Here is a 17,935-nt window from a genome sequence, read left to right on the forward strand (position 1 = left end):
AATTATTGACGCCTTTTCAGACGAATCTGGCCTAAAATTAAATATTTAAGTTAAGACCAGTGTGAAATATACTGCCATTCATATCTGCTAGGGCTGCAACTAACGATTAATCTGTCGATTCTTTTTTCGATTGATGAATCGATAACGAAACAAAAACAAAAAGCATTGCAAATTTGCAGTGCAAAAAGTCTTCAGAATGTGCACAAACAGGCACACAATTTTGAAAAAGTTATTAATATTAGCATGGATTTAATGCTAATTTAATGCTATAATTTTCAAGATGAGCAATTTATTTGAGTTTTGTTTAAAACTTTATTGAAAATTGAAAGGTTGTGGAAGTAGGCCAGACTTTATTAGAATAATCTTGTGTGTATTTAAGATTTCTTGACACAATAAAAAAAAAAAGTTACGATTTGCGAGGATTAAGCTATTTTCAAAGATTAGTAATTTTCTATCATTTTATTTGAAACTTTATTGAAAAAGTAAAAGGCTGTGGAAGTATACCAGACATTATTAAGATACTCTGGTGTCTATTTGAGGTTTTATATGCCTAAAAATATTATTAAAAAAACCTATACCCATTTTTCAAAAGGGTATGGGTTGTTTTCACCCGGTCCCTAACGCGATGCTGCAAAGTAGCGTCTTCCGAATGTGAGACAAATGTCGAATATGAAACTAACTTCACCGCCGTCAATTAACACACTGTTTCGATGTATTTAGTGTGACATGCTCCTACACCTTACCTTGGATGACTTGGGTCGTACTGATTTCCCTCCCTCCGCCATGTGTTTCAGAACGTTACTCAACAACGTCTCTAGGATGGCCTTTCCTCTACCTCCGCGCTCAACTTAACTTAGTTATTGAGTGGCGTAATAATGAATTGATAATGACATTTGTTGCCAATGCTTTTAATAAGCGATTTTAATCGATTTAATCGATTCGTTGTTCCAATCCTAATATCTGCAGACAAATCTCAGTAAGGCAATAAATGAATTTTATACCAAAACTTAAGAAAGCAAAATAAAAATTCAACAATTGGCTTCAAAGAGACTTGGCAGGGTTCTTTTAACTAAAGCAGAAAATCTAATTTCATATATTGAGCTATCTCGCTATTTGCCCATGACAACACTTGCAAACAAATTAATAGATTATTATTAAACTTCTTCTGGAAAAACAAACAACATCTGAAACAACAGGTTTTATGTGGTAGAAAAGCTGATGGAGGATTTGATATCAGTAGGGCTGCAACTAACGATTATTTTGGTAATCGACTAATCTATCGACTATTTTCGATTAATCGACTAATCTAATGATTATTCCCCCCCCCCCCAAAAAGAATGAAAACATTTTGAAATTTGAATTCAAATGTATTTGAGTTACAAGTTGTGTAAACATCATTATAAATATTCAAAATAGTAATACATATTAAAGTGCAAAAATGCTTTTAAAAGTGAAGTGCGGTTGTTAATTTAGAACCCTGCTAACAGCACTACCCAATGAAGGGTTTTTTTCTTTACAAGTACGGATATTGACACATTTAACTCATATGATGCTCGTGCTCGTAAAAAGTACATTATCCATACTCGGCTCAACCCTATAAACTAACCTGTGAGATGTGCGACTGGGGTTTTTCCCCATCTGCGTCAACCTCACTTTTGTCTCCCAGTAGACCTTGCACCTGGTACTCGAGGACATAGCTGTCAATAAAGCGCTCCAGCTCCTCAATCTCCTGCGATCGCGTGCTGCCCGCCTCAGAAGACGCCGATGCCACAGACGAGTTCTCCATGACAAGGGAACGAGGGGCAGGACCTGCAAAGAGGGGCGGGACCTGCAAAGGAGGAGAAAAAGATAAACATTATAGAGATTTTGATAAAAACATGGTGACACACACTGTCAAGTGAGAACTGTGTTTGCATTTAGCATTCTTTAATGTCTCTGAGTAGCAGGGCTGGACTGGCCATCTGGCATACCAGGCATTTGCCGAATCGCCGTTATAATTTATAGGCTTTTTCTTTGGGGGGGGGGGGGGGGGTCGCCCTGGCCCATAGAGAACTGACAGCGGCCCATTGGTTAATTTTCTTTATTGGCACTGGCCTGACCCAATCAAATCCAGGAACCCCCCTCCCCTGATTCATAATACTGCCTCCTGCAAGCCCAGAGACACGAGCTGTTGGGTAATGCGTATGCTGGTTTAGCATCGTTAACGTTTAGCAATGCTAAAATGGAGAAATTACCACCAAAGCGCAAGGGAGGCACAGAAAAGTTCAGGGAGAAAAAGCAAAACAAAAAAAAATCACAGACGAATGCCACAAAATGTGCAAAAATTTCGAACATGTTTGGGGGGGGGGCTTTAGCTGCTTCAACATCAGTATTACCTATAGAGCAAGGAGGAGAGGTGGCTGGCTCAGACAGGCAGAAACATGCTGACAGGGTCAGGGAAGAAGCCGAGGAGGAGTGACCCTGACAGGGCCATGAGAGGGAGTGAGGAAAAGATGGAAGAAAAAGTAGTTGACGACGTGGTAAGGAGTAGGCACATTCTCAAAGGGACTCAGGAAGGGAGGGAGGCTGTGTATGTGTTTCTGTATTGTATTTAGCAGACAGTTTTGTCCAAAGCGACAAAATATGAATCTTACAATAATTAAAATGAACAGTTTTAAAAGTTGCAAAGCTAATATTAAGCAAAATAGTAACAATAACAATACAATATTAAATATGTATATCTTTTTTAAGACCATTAAATATACTAATCAAAAACACTAAGAATGAATTATTTAAGTGTAAGATCAACAGATAAGTCGAGACCCTTTCTTGAAGGATCCAAAACTATCACATGAACGCAGAACACTAGGAAACTCGTATTATAGAATGCACACATATTTTAAGGACTGTCTGCAGTGTCTGACCAGTCACGGTGGGTGTGGGCCGCCTGGGCCGAAGATGCCAGGGCCGATTTTGTGTCCCAGTCCAGCCTTGCTGAGTAGGATTGTTCCCTAATAACATTTAGGGCCGCAATGATGCTATTGGGGAGTCAGATGGCTGAGCGGTGAGGGAGTTGGGCTAGTAATGAGAAGGTTGATTCCCTGGTTGATTCCCTGCAGTGCCGAATGACGTTGTGTCCTTGGGCAAGGCACTTCACCCTACTTGCCTCGGGGGGAATGTCCCTGTACTTACTGTAAGTCGCTCTGGATAAGAGCGTCTGCTAAATGACTAAATGTAAATGTATTCCACAAGCACAACATCAATCTTATTTACATCCTGTAAAGGAAGTCTAAAATTGCAGCCATGTCCCCAAAATTTCAGTAAGAGGGCACCGAAGCCCTATATTTGCCCCAGAGGTTCTTTAAAGGGGCGATTGACTGGATTTTGGGGGTATTACACACTTATGGTCTCCGAATAGGGTATGTAACATTGGTTGGGTTGAAAATGGCCCGGGTCCTGCTCTATGCCCCCTGATAGATCCTCTGAAATGTTCCCAGGAAAATTCACTAGCTTTTCTCCTTTTATGGTATGCTTATTAAAATTTAGATAAGCTGCGCGCTGATTGGTTGGTTTTCAACGAGTGAAGCTGGGGGCAAAAACGCAACACGGCCAAAAGCAGCACTCACTGAAACACCGAAGGTGGAGACTTAAAATAAAAACGCGCAAATAAATCTATTGTGTCTACACAACACTGTTTTCAACAGATTGACTAAATATCATTTGAAATGATAACATTACTTGTTTCCACTTCTGTTGTTGAAGCAAACTGGATTTACTTAGGTTGGTAGAACGTTAGGCTACAGCTTAGCAACTAAACCATATTGTGATTCTACTCGGCTTCAGTTAGCTAGGTCTAGATATCTTGCTGAAAAATAACCTGACAAAGATCTGGACAAACATGCATCGTGAATTGTAGATTTACATTACACAGGTTATTTATTTGAATGAAACACAGTCAGGAACATGAATCAACGTTAGCCCCATTGCCAATACACTAGGCTAAATTATCACACATTCTACCTATGCTCTTGCGTTAGCAAGCTAAACTAGTTTACATGCCTACAGTCTAGGTGTTACTAGTAACAGTTACTAGCAATGCTAACGTATCCTGTATCTAGCACCTGCCTTTCTCCAGTTCTTTCAAATAGATTATCTAGACAGGCGTTAGCAATAAGCCAGATTGCTGTTCGTTTTCTGGCAATTTTTTCGGAAGCTTCCCTTCTAATGCCGCCTACAGCTAGTCTAGCTAGAGTCATTTGATGTGTGTAGAAACGTATTTAGCATTCTACCTGGTATGCTATATACAGGAGACGTTAGCATTGCTAATAACTGTTAGCACAACATCATACTGTCCTTATAGCTTGCGGTTGCAATGAGCATACGGTCGGAACAGCACCTCTTTCCAGGTTCAGCTTCCTAGCAAATCCTGCTTGAAATTGTCCAGGGTTGTCAAAACTGTCTTGGGTGAAATGTTCAGAGCAAATAAATGATTGAGTGTCGAACTTCGCAGGGATCTTCTCATAGACAACAGCCGCCATGCCTGACGAATGTTTGGCTCCTTGGGAAGACTGTGAGTGTTAGCCTTCTCTGTACAGCCTGGAACACAGCATTTACTACCGTGGTCCATTTTCAATATTCTTGTTATAATCCAAAATGTTCTTCTTTGTAATTCCTTATAAGTAGCCTACACAGAGCAGCGTGCAGCTAAACTAGTATCAGAGATAGACGCTACCTCGGGCTGGTCCAGAGCCAAAAAGGGTGGTCCCCCGTCCTACGTCACACCGGTGGCTTTGTTGAAAAGCTAGCGTTTTATAGCCACATTTTTTCTTTTAGAGATTTGCATAGGAAAGAGGTGTCAATGGACTTTGATATTCACTGTATGTTCATTTTACCCACCGAACTGTCGTTATTCAACTACGACAAGGTAAAATCGGTTTTGCAATCAATCGCCCCTTTAATGATGCAATAGAAGTTTAATTTTTAATTTACACAAATATTTTTTATTAGTCCCATTGCCATCCTTCAGACAACTTAAATAGGCCTTTGTTCCATCTAGTTTTTAGCCCACACTTATCTTCTCCACCAGTGTCCCTAACAACCTTGTCGACCTAACAACCTTTCTTTTTCCATCCAATTTTCCCCTGTTTTCGACCAACTCTTGTATCTCTCATGTCTTGTTAGAGAGGTGTGTTTGTGTGTATAGTAGTCACGATACCAAGTAGAGCTGCAACGAATAGTTGACAAAATCGACTACGTCGATTGTGAAAAATTGTCGAGGTGGATTTTTATCGTCGACGCGTCATATATTATATATATATTATAAAAAGATTCAGAGCTGCCGGTAATTTTCATTCAGCATTGCACTGCCCTACCGGAAGTGCAGGGGGCAGTATCGCTTAAACTGTCACACCAAGGCAAAAAATAAGAACTTTTTTGAATCATGGCGGAACAGAGTGTGGGAGAGCCGAAACAAGTTAGATCGAGAGCTTCAAAAGTCTGGGAATATTTTACCAGCAAACCAAATAAAAAAGTACAATGCAACATCTGTTAAATGGGATTAGCATTTCATTCCAGCACCACGGCAATGCATGAACATTTGAAGCCTTGTTAACTTATCGTAAGATTTACGCTTACATGTTGGAAAACAGAACGTCTCATGGAGGATGCTTGCTAACGCTATTTCAGTTATTTTACGTGCAATGTAGTTAATAAGTGAATTATAAGAACGTCTCATGGAGGATGCTTGCTAACGCTATTTCAGTTACTTTACGTGCAATGTAATTAATCAGTGAATTGTCAGAACGTCTCATGGAGGATGCTTGCTAACGCAACTCCAGTTATGTTATGTGCAATGTAGTTAATCAGTGAATTATCAGAGTAGCCTGTCTTTTCGTTCGTTCTGAATAGTTAACTTCTTCCACTTAGCATTCGTCAAACTAAATATTGTGGAAAAATTATAATTTCATATTAACACAATTACGAGAGATCTACTCTAGCATTATACAAAAATATGATAAGCCAACATTAATTAAAACTTTGTTTGCACTTCACTTTTAAAAGCATTTTTGCACTTTAATTTGTATTACTATTTTGAATATTTATAATGATGTTTACATGTTTACACAACTTGTAACTCAAATACATTTGAATTCAAATTTCAACATTTTTACATTCTTTTTTTTGGGGGGGGGGGGGGAGAAATGATTAGATTAATCGAAAAAATAGTCGATAGATTAGTCGATTACCAAAATAATCGTTAGTTGCAGCCCTAATACCAAGCAAACATTGCAAATGAGAGGCCTAACTCTATCACTGCCTGATATCAGCTATGTAAAGAGGATTACCCCTGCCTGGAGCTGGCTGTTGCTATAAGACCAATGGATATCTGCCTGGAAGAATGATTAGATACAGGCCTTAAGGCGTTTGCTCACTTAACAGGCATAAAAGTTGAGCAAGTGTGTGTTTTGGGCTAATCTACTTGAGATCATTAGCATAACTAAAGGTATCCTCTCAAGATAGATGTTACGTTCTAGTAGGCAGTGACCCTGACAGTATACATGCCATAATTAGGTATGTGTATCATATTATTTTATTGATTCCAATTACGATTCCGGTTTTCGAATCCAGTTCTTATTGAATCTTGGGTCGATAAGATGAGAAAAAATAAACTAGTTTAATGTTCTATTAGCTCTAGGGGTGGAACGGTACATGTATTCGTACCGAACCGTACGGTAAGGGCGTCGCGGTTCGGCTCGTAAAATTACACGGAGAATACACGGTATAAAAATTCATAAAACTCGCGTGCAAATTAATTAATGTAATGCGGAACTACTGTAAGATATTCGTGTTCTTTTGGTGCAATCTGTAGCCCCGCCTTAGCTCTGAAACTGATTGGTGCCGCCACCTGTGTAGCCGAGCTGTGCCTGAGTGAGTCAGAGATAGCTAGCAGCAGCAGCAGCACTAAATACGTAGCCTATGCAACGCTAGTGCTGAATATGAATGTTCGTAGTGTAAGTATAGCGAAAAATAGCCTAAACTTTCCTAGACTTTTAGCTGCGGTACTAATGCTGAGGGCTCGCTGATATTGCTGTCTTACTAGAACGTGCATTTAGTCTAGCAGATGCTTTTATCCAGAGCGTAGTATCTATGAGTTGTTGCTAACGTGTGCTGATGTTGTACACACCCAATAAATTCCTAATTTCCAGGCCTCTCTAGTTTCTACTCTGCCACGATCTTCTGTAGCTTCTCAGCTAGGTGAGTGCTTGTGTGCTGCTCATACAGGGGCCGTGTCTGTAGAAATGAAGCTTTCATTTCCCACTCAGTCAATAAAATGAGCAGTCACCGTGAGGTAGCTTTCGGTAGCACGAGAAGTCCAACCATCAGTCGTTGCAGCTGACAACTCGCGCTCCATCAACGTCCGTGTTTTGTTGTATATGGAAGGGACCAGGGCCGCCGTTGCTGCTACTGTATCCCTGCCTGTGTTTGCGCTGTTGCTCAGCTAGTAGCCTATCGTGTCGTCAGGAGAACTGATTGATAAGCGCATCATACATTTAGCTAAGACTTGCATGTACAGTAGTTAGTCTGGAGCCCTTCTTCTGCATTTATTTTTTGCTTTTCCCCCCATTGTACCGATTCGTACCGAACCGTGATGTCTGAACCGCAGTACGAACCGAAACGTGACTTCAGTGTACCGTTCCACCCCTAATTAGCTCTGATTCTGATGTGCAAATAGACACCAAGAATATCCATTGATATATAAATCTATTGAAAAAATAAGTGCATGTTGCGCTTTCTGTATTTATTCAACATTTGTAGGCCTATAATCTTATCATGTAGCCTACTATACACTAGTCAGGGCTCGACAATAACGATGGTCCGATGGCCCGGGGCCAGTAAAAAGTAACGTCGGGACAGTTAAACTAACAAATTATTGATTGAAACATTTTTTGCATTGTTACAGTTAACATCCTTCATGTTTTGCTATTGCTAGATGCATAAATAACTTTGCAGATCGTGGGGTGCACAGTTGGCAAATCAAGAGTTGAGAAGTGAGCGACGAGACGTCATATTGTAATTGTCTAATCTCGATACATTTTTTAACAACTGGCGCGAGACAATAAAGTGAAGATGGCAGCAAAGTAGAGCTACGAGCTGCCATCGTAGCTCTACTTTGATGCACTGTGTCGTCTGTCGTATGTTCCCGTCTAAAGCAGACAAAAGTGGATCTTTTTACACAGGCACCGACAATTTTTCGAAAACAACCCCTGACCAGCCATGCTAGCAGACAGCGCCTGGTTTGCGTGACAGCTAAACGGATGGTTGACAATCCATCTTCCAGGCCGTTAACCATGCTGGTCAGGAATTTAAATGAAGATGCCCATCGTGTTATTGCACGACTTATAACAACGGCATATCACGTAATCAAGACGGGCCAGCCGTTCGCCTCGTTCACTCAGGCTATTCAACTGCAGCAGAAGAATGGTGTCGACTTGGGCACTTAGTATCATACTGATGAAATGCTATGGAAGCTTTTACATTTACATTTAGCAGACGCTCTTATCCAGAACGACTTAGAGTAAGTACAGGGACATTCTCCCCGAGGCAAGTAGGGTGAAGTGCCTTGCCCAAGGACACAACGTCATGTGCACCGGCCGGGAATTGAACTGGCAACCTTCTGATTACTAGCCCGATGCTTTTATATATTAGCATTGACGGACCAGAGGTTTCAGTTTCTGTTTGAGTTGTGCAGAGATGACTGTCAGCAGGGAAGAGAGCACGTCATGTTTGAGGTTAAAAGTCAGTTGTTTTGCTGACTATTACCTTTTTATTTTTTATCACTAGAAATGTGATTTGGTTGTTATTTTTATATCCAGGATGTGTTTAATAAATGGTTTAACATTTTAAAAGAATAACGCAACCTATAAGTCTTTGGTTTCAAGTTTCAAACCCACTGGCCCGCAAAAATTGTTAATGTTGAGCCCTGCTAGTGTTGCACTGGGTTTTTAGGAACGATACGATACTGGCATTAAGAAAAAACTGTACTTTTAATGTGACAAAAAGGCAATTGAACCACAGCGATAAAAGCTGTCGGATACTGTGTCTTCAAGAAAATCGGACCTGCATGTGATGTCACACCCGTGCTACGCTACCCTGCTACATGCGGCCGGTGTTGGGAGAATTCAGTTGTCCTGTTCCCCCTTCAGCGCAAGTTCTCGAAACAATGACATCGCTATGTGGAGCTGTATATGATTTGTATCATCGTGTGTGTAAGCAATCACATACAGGCTTTAAGGTAGCCTATAAAATGTATGTTTTCAGAGGTTTTATTGCTTAATCGTGAGTCACATGAACGTTAATTCTAGCTTTTGCCGTTTCAGAGTCTGTAACACAGCTAATGCAGGGCTCTCAAGGCTCACGTATTTCGACCAGTTCACACTCTCTCACACATTGTATTTCTCACACTCAAATCAAATCACATTTATTTGTATAGCACTTTTTACACGCAAACATGTCACAGAGGGCTTCACATGCGCCTATAGAACTGCCCCTCAACCAACCTAAACCCTCAAGGAAGACAAGGAAAAACTCCCAGAAAAATTCCCAACGGGAGAAAAAATGGAAGAAACCTTGGGAGGAGCAATTCAGAGAGGGATCCCCTCCTCCAGAGACAGTTGAGAAGTCAAATATAACTAATCCAACTGTATACAATTGATGGACGAGACGCAGGCATACGGAGGTATGTTGATAGCTGTCTGTGAATTAACTGGTACCTACCAACCATCAGAATCACCAGAAGCACCCCCCCAGTTACGTGATAGGATTTACTCCTGAGAAGCGCACCAAGAAAAGTTGTTTTTATTTATTATTTTACGATTATCATTATGTATAACAAGTTAAGTCTTTACCAGTCTCTAACAGAGTACAGGGGGAACGGGTTCAGGGATTAAACCACCAGGGGAACTATTTTATTAGGGTTCTTCCAGTGGGAGGAAACTAGGGCTGCACGATTAATCGAATTTTAATCACAATCATGATTTCTGCTTCCCACCAGGGCCGGATTAAGACAATGGGCTTTAGGGGCTGCAGCCCCGGGCCTCGCCACCAGGGGGGCCTCAGGTTGCCCGATGTCGAATGAGTCAACGGCACTGCGCATAACATTCGAAAAATTCAGAGTGAAACAAAAATAATGTGCGAAAATGTCCGGTCAAGGAAAGCAGAGAGTGTGGCCAAAATCCGCGATGGGACTAAACTCGAATAGCTTCGGCGACTTTTTAAAGTCGCCAAAAAAATCGTTGTCAATCAAAAGGAGATGCAGTCTATCGACACACCCTCCAATCATCAAGCAGAAGCCCAGCGTCCAGGTCAGCCCACTCCTCCATTCACTCCCACAGACGCTGAGCGTCCAGAGAAGAATAAAATGGAAGGGAAAAAGATGCAAGGAGGAACTGAAAAAGCCAGGTAAAAAAAGAAAGATCTGTCACTTCATAAATCTAGGTTCCTGCAAGGATGGGAACAATATGTTTTCTCAAAAGCCCTGAATCTTTCAGGTAAACATTTGGGTTGTATTTTCCGGAAAATATAGTTAAGAATATGACTCCAACGTAATGTTCATATAAGGCTAGGCTACATAAAGCTAAAAAAACTATTTTGCACTGAAATTAATGTAAAAATTTCCGCTTGTGCGCCATTCTCGCTCGCATTAATGTGAAGTTCCCATTTCACCTCACATCAAAACCTTGACTAGGTAGGCTATTAGGTTCGGGTAACGGGTTAAGCACCAAATGTAATTCAGTTTTTTGATGTTTTAGGGGAAGCTGAGCTTCCCTTGCAGTCTTAAAGAAATCGCCACTGCACACAACACTTTTTCTGCTCACGAGTTCCATTTTCACTTTCTCTCAGCATACTACCTTGAACGGACCACCTAGCTACGTAAACACATTCCCGTATTCAACGGCGGCGTCATTATTTCGATCAGCGTAACCAGCGCAGTGCAAGCGTAGGGTTCGGGTTCGGTGGGAAAAAATGTAAGGTTCGGCGAAACCGAATCCCGTCTAAAAGCCCAATATTCGACCGAATCCGAATCCTGGATTCGGTGCATCCCTAGTCAATAGAGCATGACATACTGCGCCAACTTCTTTCTTTTCTTTCAACTTCTTCTTTACTTTGAAGAGCTCATTGATGAGTTTGCATTGAGAAAGAGCAGAAAACTGACCTTTTAATATCACATTTACATTTAGTCATTTAGCAGACGCTCTTATCCAGAGCGACTTACAGTAAGTACAGGGACATTCCCCCCGAGGCAAGTAGGGTGAAGTGCCTTGCCCAAGGACACAACGTCATTTGGCTTGGCGGGGAATCGATCCGGCAACCTTCTGATTACTAGTCCGACTCCCTCACCGCTAATCATCTGACTCCCTATATATCGTATACATATCACTGATGTGATGATGGTGAGTCACATTTAAACTGATCATATTTATAGAGTGGTTCTGTGGACTTTAAAGCACTGATGTGTGTCAGTGCACCTGGCATGGGTTTGTGTGCATGTCATGATGTGCGTGGGGGCGATATAGGGGCCTCATCCTGGTAATTAGCCCCAGGTCTCAAAATGTCTTAATCCGGCCCTGCTTCCCACGATCAAATTCACGTGATCGAGCGATATTTAAAACGCGTTATTCCGTTAATAGAACGCTCCGTATCAAAGTTATTTTTTGCAAAGCCAATCTAGCGCTCCGTAAACCAATAGGTGCGTTCGACATCGGCTGTAGTAAAGTCGTAGTAAAGGCTCTGTAAAGTCGGAAAATTTGTAATTTTATGTATTGGGCTATGATAAACTCTTTCTCCAATCTGTATGCTGCAGCCGGCTGCGGCGCTGCATGGAGTCGAATACACCTAATGTCTGATCACAAGTTCCCTGCACCACGCAGCTTAGTTTCTAGATGTAGACGGTTACAAAGGACAGAGGCCCCGTTTCACACTAGCCCGAGTAAATTTAAAAACCCATACATGTCTACGTTTGCACCTCCCGTTCACACTAATACAGCGTATTCGGACACTGAAAACTGAGTTTTTCGAATACGCTCTCCTAGCCGGAGACATTTGAAAACGCCGGGTTCGCGTAGTAGTGTGGACGGGGTCCACGGAGCTTTTCAGATACGATGACGTTCAGTTGCTATGGCATTGGGGGTAGCTTTCGCTCTACAGCTATAATGTCAAGATGAACATGGAAGGTGAAAGAAATATGCTGCTCCATCTCTATAATTTATTTACCAGTTTAGTTAGTGTCAGGTACAAGTATTATCACTTAATAGATAGCCTACGCGTTACTCCTACGCAGAAGGCGAGTATTGTAGCCTACTCGGTGTGCCTGAACGATAGGGAGACAAGGCAGAGAAGACGGTTTGAACCAAACATAGAGCGGCGATTCAGGGTGAGACCTGGCTGAGACCTGGCTGAACAGCTAGCTGGTGGGACAATTTAAAACACCAAATAGTATTGCCAGAGGAGTATGTAAACAGGGCACCGTGGCGGGAGGGAGGGGCAGGAGTAGCGTAACCATGACAACGATTGTCATGTACCCGTGTTAGTGACGGCAAACATTTGGAAAACTATATGAAAACTCTAGTGTGGACGGAGATCGTAACCCATAAGATTCGCCATGATAGATTTTGCTGTACTGTCCACATTTGGTACAACCTTCAAAACCCTTCTCCTCATGAACCATAGATCCAATTGACTTTGTTACAGATGTGCAGACTTCATGTTTTTATAAAGGGTCAAATTGAATAAGAAATGCAATACAAAATGGCTGAAAGGGGTGTATTTATGTAAATATCTACATTGCCTCTTTGTGTCAATAAATCTAATATAATTTTGACTGTTTTTCAAACCTAATATGGTTCAAGACGACATCACTCTGAAGTGCCATAAACAATTTCACCTTGGTATGTCAATATATGATTAAATTCAATTGAATTGCTCCACAGCGCGCGCTACAAATGTTCACAAACTCATCCTGCCCCTTGACACTAGGGTGACACCCTGTCCCGCTTTGCGTTGTGTCACACAGCATTTTCACCCCTTGTCCCGCACGTTGCATATTGAAAATTCTGTGCGATACAGCGCAAACTAAGCAGGACAGGTGGTCACCCTACTTGACACGCGCGAGCTTGGCGAAACGCACACACATCCATTTTGAAAATGGTGTGCTGACCAAGCCCCACCCTTGGTCTTTAGCTCCTGTTTCATTTAGCCCGTTGGCCTCAAAAAGATAAAAAATACAAATAAAAAGTTGAGGGCCAAGGGCTAGTGGTTAACTAATGGCTAGGGGTAAGGGGGAGTTTTGGGATTCGGCCTTAATCTGCCAGACAAGTGGGTGCCCCTTCATTCTTTTGGTGAGCAGTTTCACAAACCCTTCTTACCCGGCGTCATGGAGCCTAGCAGCTAATTACTTATTTAGCACTAGCATTGCTACTGTATCCCTGCCTGTGTTTGAGCTATTGCGCTGTTATACTCAACAAGTATCGTGCTGAGGTGTCGTAGGACTGATCGAAAAGTGCATCATACATTTAAGTCATTTAGCTAAGTCTGTAAAGTACAGTATGTAATGTCACATTAAATCATGTATTTAAACTCAAGCTTATATGGTGCTAAATGACAGTAAAAAAACGGACCCATCTGAAACCGACGCAGGCACACCGCACAATTTCCCCAGAAATGGTCCCAGGGTCCCTAGAGTCCCGCAGATTCTTGGATCAGACCTTTATGGGTGCTCAGCCCCCAATGAGAATGTGACTTGAATACAGTGCCTTGTAAAAGTGCTTAACGTAACCCCCCTTGCTAATATAAATCCCTAATTTCACTGGATAGGGCAATTCCATGCAAAGGTCACCCTTACCATGGAAAAAAATGTTGTGCCCACACGAATATAACTGTTTTTCACTTATGTCTATATTTTGTTGCATGTAACCACTCTGATCTAAATTTATAGACAGTTGCACTCTTTTACATAATATACAAGTTGTGCACTCTAGTTTTCAATAAAATGTTACCATTTAGCATTTTCCTGATTGACAAGGGAATGATAGACCATTGTGTATGCTCAGCTTGAGTTAAAAGCACAACTCCTTAAATGCATTCAGCCTCTTGTTTATGAGTCAGTGAGTTCCATGGCCAAGTCACGTCCATAACGTTTTGTAGAATTAGTTTATGCCTATCAAACAGTGCCGATGCTACAACATCCAAAGTTTCTGTGCAAAGCTTATTTATACCAATGGTTAGTTTAATAAAAAAATATTGCCCCTTTGTTACTTTTAAAAACTTTAATGATGTGTTATGGACGTGACGTTACGGACGCTACAATATGTAAATCTTCACAATACACTGTTCACAACACAATGGATATGTTCTCAAATGAAACGGCAAAGCTTACAATCATGTTTTCGGCTGTTATAACCCCTTTCACCGACGTGTTTCAGTGAAACAGACATTCCAGTCATGATTATAGTCGGAATCATGTGTAACATGATATAGCCTAAACATATCTTCAACGATCGACATCTTCTCCAGTGATACTGAAATTTCGAGTAGCCTAATTGTCTTGCCATAACTGTCTTTGCCATAACCTCGATCCCCGCTCCATGTTTGTAATATTTACTTCCTACTAGAGGCAACTCGAAAGTGCTCGAGGGACTCGATTGGTTTAGGCATTTAAGGCGGCGCTCTGTAATTTGCTCACGCTACCTGTCAGATCAAGCTGAGGTAGGGTTGACAGCTTCGATCAAAGTTGTCGTTGACTGTTTTGGGGGTATTTCACACAGTTTATTTGTAACTCAATGTTTTTAATTTCAGTGCTTAATCAATAGTTTAATGTTGAAAATCACTATTCATGTAGGCGTTTTATGTAATTTGCAGAAGACTGGTCCAGACGGTCACATCCATGACATTCAAACGTCATATCCGAAATGCTGGTTTCCCAAAAAAGACAAATATATAAAGAATTGATGATTTTTTTGTGTTCATTACTCAAAATCATTTGTAACTGTGTGAGAGTATTCACAGCTAAAGATGATTGTGACCATTCTGAACTTTTATAATAGTAATTTGACAACAACTCCATCTAAAAAAAAGATAAGGGGTCCTTTTCTTGTACCCAGTGCAATTGACTTTGTACACTGACGCAAGTATCATTCCGCACTCAACGGAAAGCAGACTTTTCCCTTCACAGACGCACGTCGGTAATTTAGGGAAGGAACTTGCGCTCCCAGGGCAGTTCAGCGAAAAGAGGGGGCGTGTTCCGGCGCAAACGTTCCTTGGTGTTATTTAGCAGTTTGCCAAAAACAATTCCGCCACAGACCAGGAAAAAGTTAGTCTAAAGTCAATGGTGCATTATTCAGATGCTATTTTAAGGGTGCATGCTTGGCCCATGCGCACTACTGGCAAAGGCCAGGCTCCTTTTCCTGCAAGCTACGTTACATTTCTTCCATGTCAGTGATTGAAAAGAGTTTCATGAGTCTCTGTATGTGAACTTGATTTTTAACAATTGTGGCAAATTCCGTTATAATAGCAATCCGCAAGATAACAAGCGCGCCTGCTCTTAAAGGAAATGTGAGCTGTTGCTCTGATTGGTTTATTGCACGTTACGTTCAAACCACACCTATGAGTAATGTAGCTACTTCAGACCAACCCATTTTAGATTTGCGCCAGGCGCAGAGTCATTTATCCTGCCAGTATAATAGCAACAATGCCGGAGTCCCGCCCACAAAGTCACTTGCGTTTCACTTTTAGATGCTTACGTTTCAGATTGTTAAAATAGGGCCCAAAATGTCATTATCAATGCTATTTTGGTGGCCATCTTGAAAATCTCCAGTGACATTTCAGATGGTTTTCTTAATGTTAAAACTATTTCACAAGTTATTTTAGATGTTGAGAAAAGCGCTGTAAAAGTTTGATTCTTGATTTCCCAACAGATTCTGTGTGTATTTCAGACACGTCACATCCATAACAGAATAAAGTCACATCCATAACGCAGGTTTTTCCTCATAAAATTCTGCATAAAAGACTAAATGTTTTAAAAATTGCTATTTTTATGTTCACCTAAAACTCCATGATCATGTCAATATCAAACTTTCTACATTAGACTTAAGGGTTCACAGAGTTACAGAAAAAGAGTACAGTCTCCAGAAAATGACTGTCATTTCTCATCACATCCATAACGCAGGTGTTCTTGTAATAATTTTGTGTCTGAAAAATATTTTTTGCAAAAAATTGTTTTCCTCCTCTATTCTACCCATTGAGTATTTTCAGAATATGCATGACTAATTTAAATATTGTAAGAAGCTTTGTTTTACTGATACATTTTTCTTGTAATTTTGAGTACAAATGTCACATCCATAACGCTGGAATTACCCGATAACAATTAATACATTTATGTATTATTATTAGTGCTGTCAGTTTAACGCGTTATTAACGGCGTTAACGCAAACCCAAATTAACGGCGTCAATTTTTTTATCGCGCGATTAACGCACTTTTTGACGTAGCAAACTTTGTAGTTTTTTTTTCACATTGTGTTGCAACAACCACTGACGTTAGAAAAACTACAATACCACACCGGATCTAGCTAGACCGGAAACAAAACAACAGGCACGCCACACCCACTTGTTTGGGCTTGCGAGCCGGCTAAAGAGTAGTGGGCTAACGTTACGTTTTGAGTGGATGGCGAGCGCTAGACGCCGAAATGGATGCCAATAAGATTCTGAATGGAAATTTTACTTTTAGTCGCAAAATGGTTCCATTGACAAGACCAAAGTGATCTGTGTGTTTTGTCGTTGTGAACTGAGCTATCATCGCAGCACGTCCAGTCTGAAATACCACTTGATGGCCAAGCACACAGCTGATGAGAATTCTTCACCCCCTCGTCAAAGCCAGGCGATTGCAATGTTGTTTTCAACAAAAAACATTTGCACCAAGCAATCCGATCCACTTCTCCATGTTCATTAGAGCATTGAAATTAGAAAAAAATATTGGACAAAAAGAAATCAAGGGACATTGAGAATAGATAAAAATGTGCGATTAATTGCGATTAATCGCGAGTTAACTATGACATTAATGCGGTTAATCACAAATAAATATTTTAATCGTTTGACAGCACTAGTTTTAACTCCTCCCCGACTGCAAGCGGCAACTCTCGCCGGTCGTTCAATGCATCCGCAGTCAATGTCGATATAAAGTGAAGGTTGCCAGTTGGTGCCATGGACAACGTTGCCGCAACGTCGTAACAATGTTATAAAGTGAAGGTTGCCAGTTGGTGCCATGGACAACGTTGCCGCGACGTTGTACCTTGGTTGGCTGGATACTAATTTGTGGTCGCATGGACAACTTTGGCGCGACGTTGTACCTTGGTCGGCTGGATACGTTATTTTTGGTCCCATGGACAACGTTGCCGTGACGTTGTACCTTGGTCGGCTACGTTAATTTTGGTACCATGCGTTACGTTGCCGTTATGTTGCTCTTTGGTCGTAGGACAACGGACCTCGAGTGCATTATAAGTGGTTTATCCAGAGATAGAGAGATCACACTGGACTGATGTCAGTTCTGCCCCTTTGGAATGTAGCCTAGTCTACATTAATTTCAAATCACACACAATACTAAATGTTGCAGCACGTAGGCTATGTAGACAATGCATGCTTCATGTACAACTCAGCCCCAGAATGTCATTGGTCATCAATTTTCTCAAAGCTCTCCCTCCGTCTCTCTGTCACTCATGCGTCTTTCCCACATATGCACACAGTCACAACGTCAGCACACGTTAGCAACAATGCATACATATGCCGTTCTAGTAAGACCGACAGCTATATCAGCGAGCCTTCAGCATTAGTCCGTAGCTAAAAGTCGAGGAAAGTTGAGGCTACTTTTCGCTAGGTACCTTACTCACATTTACATTTAGTCATTTAGCAG

The 17,935-nt window shown here is 41.2% G+C and overlaps 1 protein-coding gene across 4 annotated transcripts in view; it reads right to left on the reverse strand.

Moving 5' to 3' along the window:
• ctif (CBP80/20-dependent translation initiation factor) overlaps positions 1-17,935 on the reverse strand; it is a 152,706-nt gene that overhangs the window by 126,541 nt on the left and 8,230 nt on the right. For all 4 annotated transcript variants that reach the window (XM_047017237.1, XM_047017236.1, XM_047017235.1 and 1 more), the window contains exon 2: positions 1,607-1,828. In XM_047017237.1, coding sequence (XP_046873193.1) covers positions 1,607-1,786 — 180 coding nt within the window. In that variant the 5' untranslated portion in view covers positions 1,787-1,828. The remainder of the gene's footprint in view (positions 1-1,606; positions 1,829-17,935) is intronic.

This window comes from Hypomesus transpacificus, unplaced genomic scaffold (assembly GCF_021917145.1).
Source record: "Hypomesus transpacificus isolate Combined female unplaced genomic scaffold, fHypTra1 scaffold_51, whole genome shotgun sequence".
NCBI classification, from domain to species: Eukaryota; Metazoa; Chordata; class Actinopteri; order Osmeriformes; family Osmeridae; genus Hypomesus; species Hypomesus transpacificus.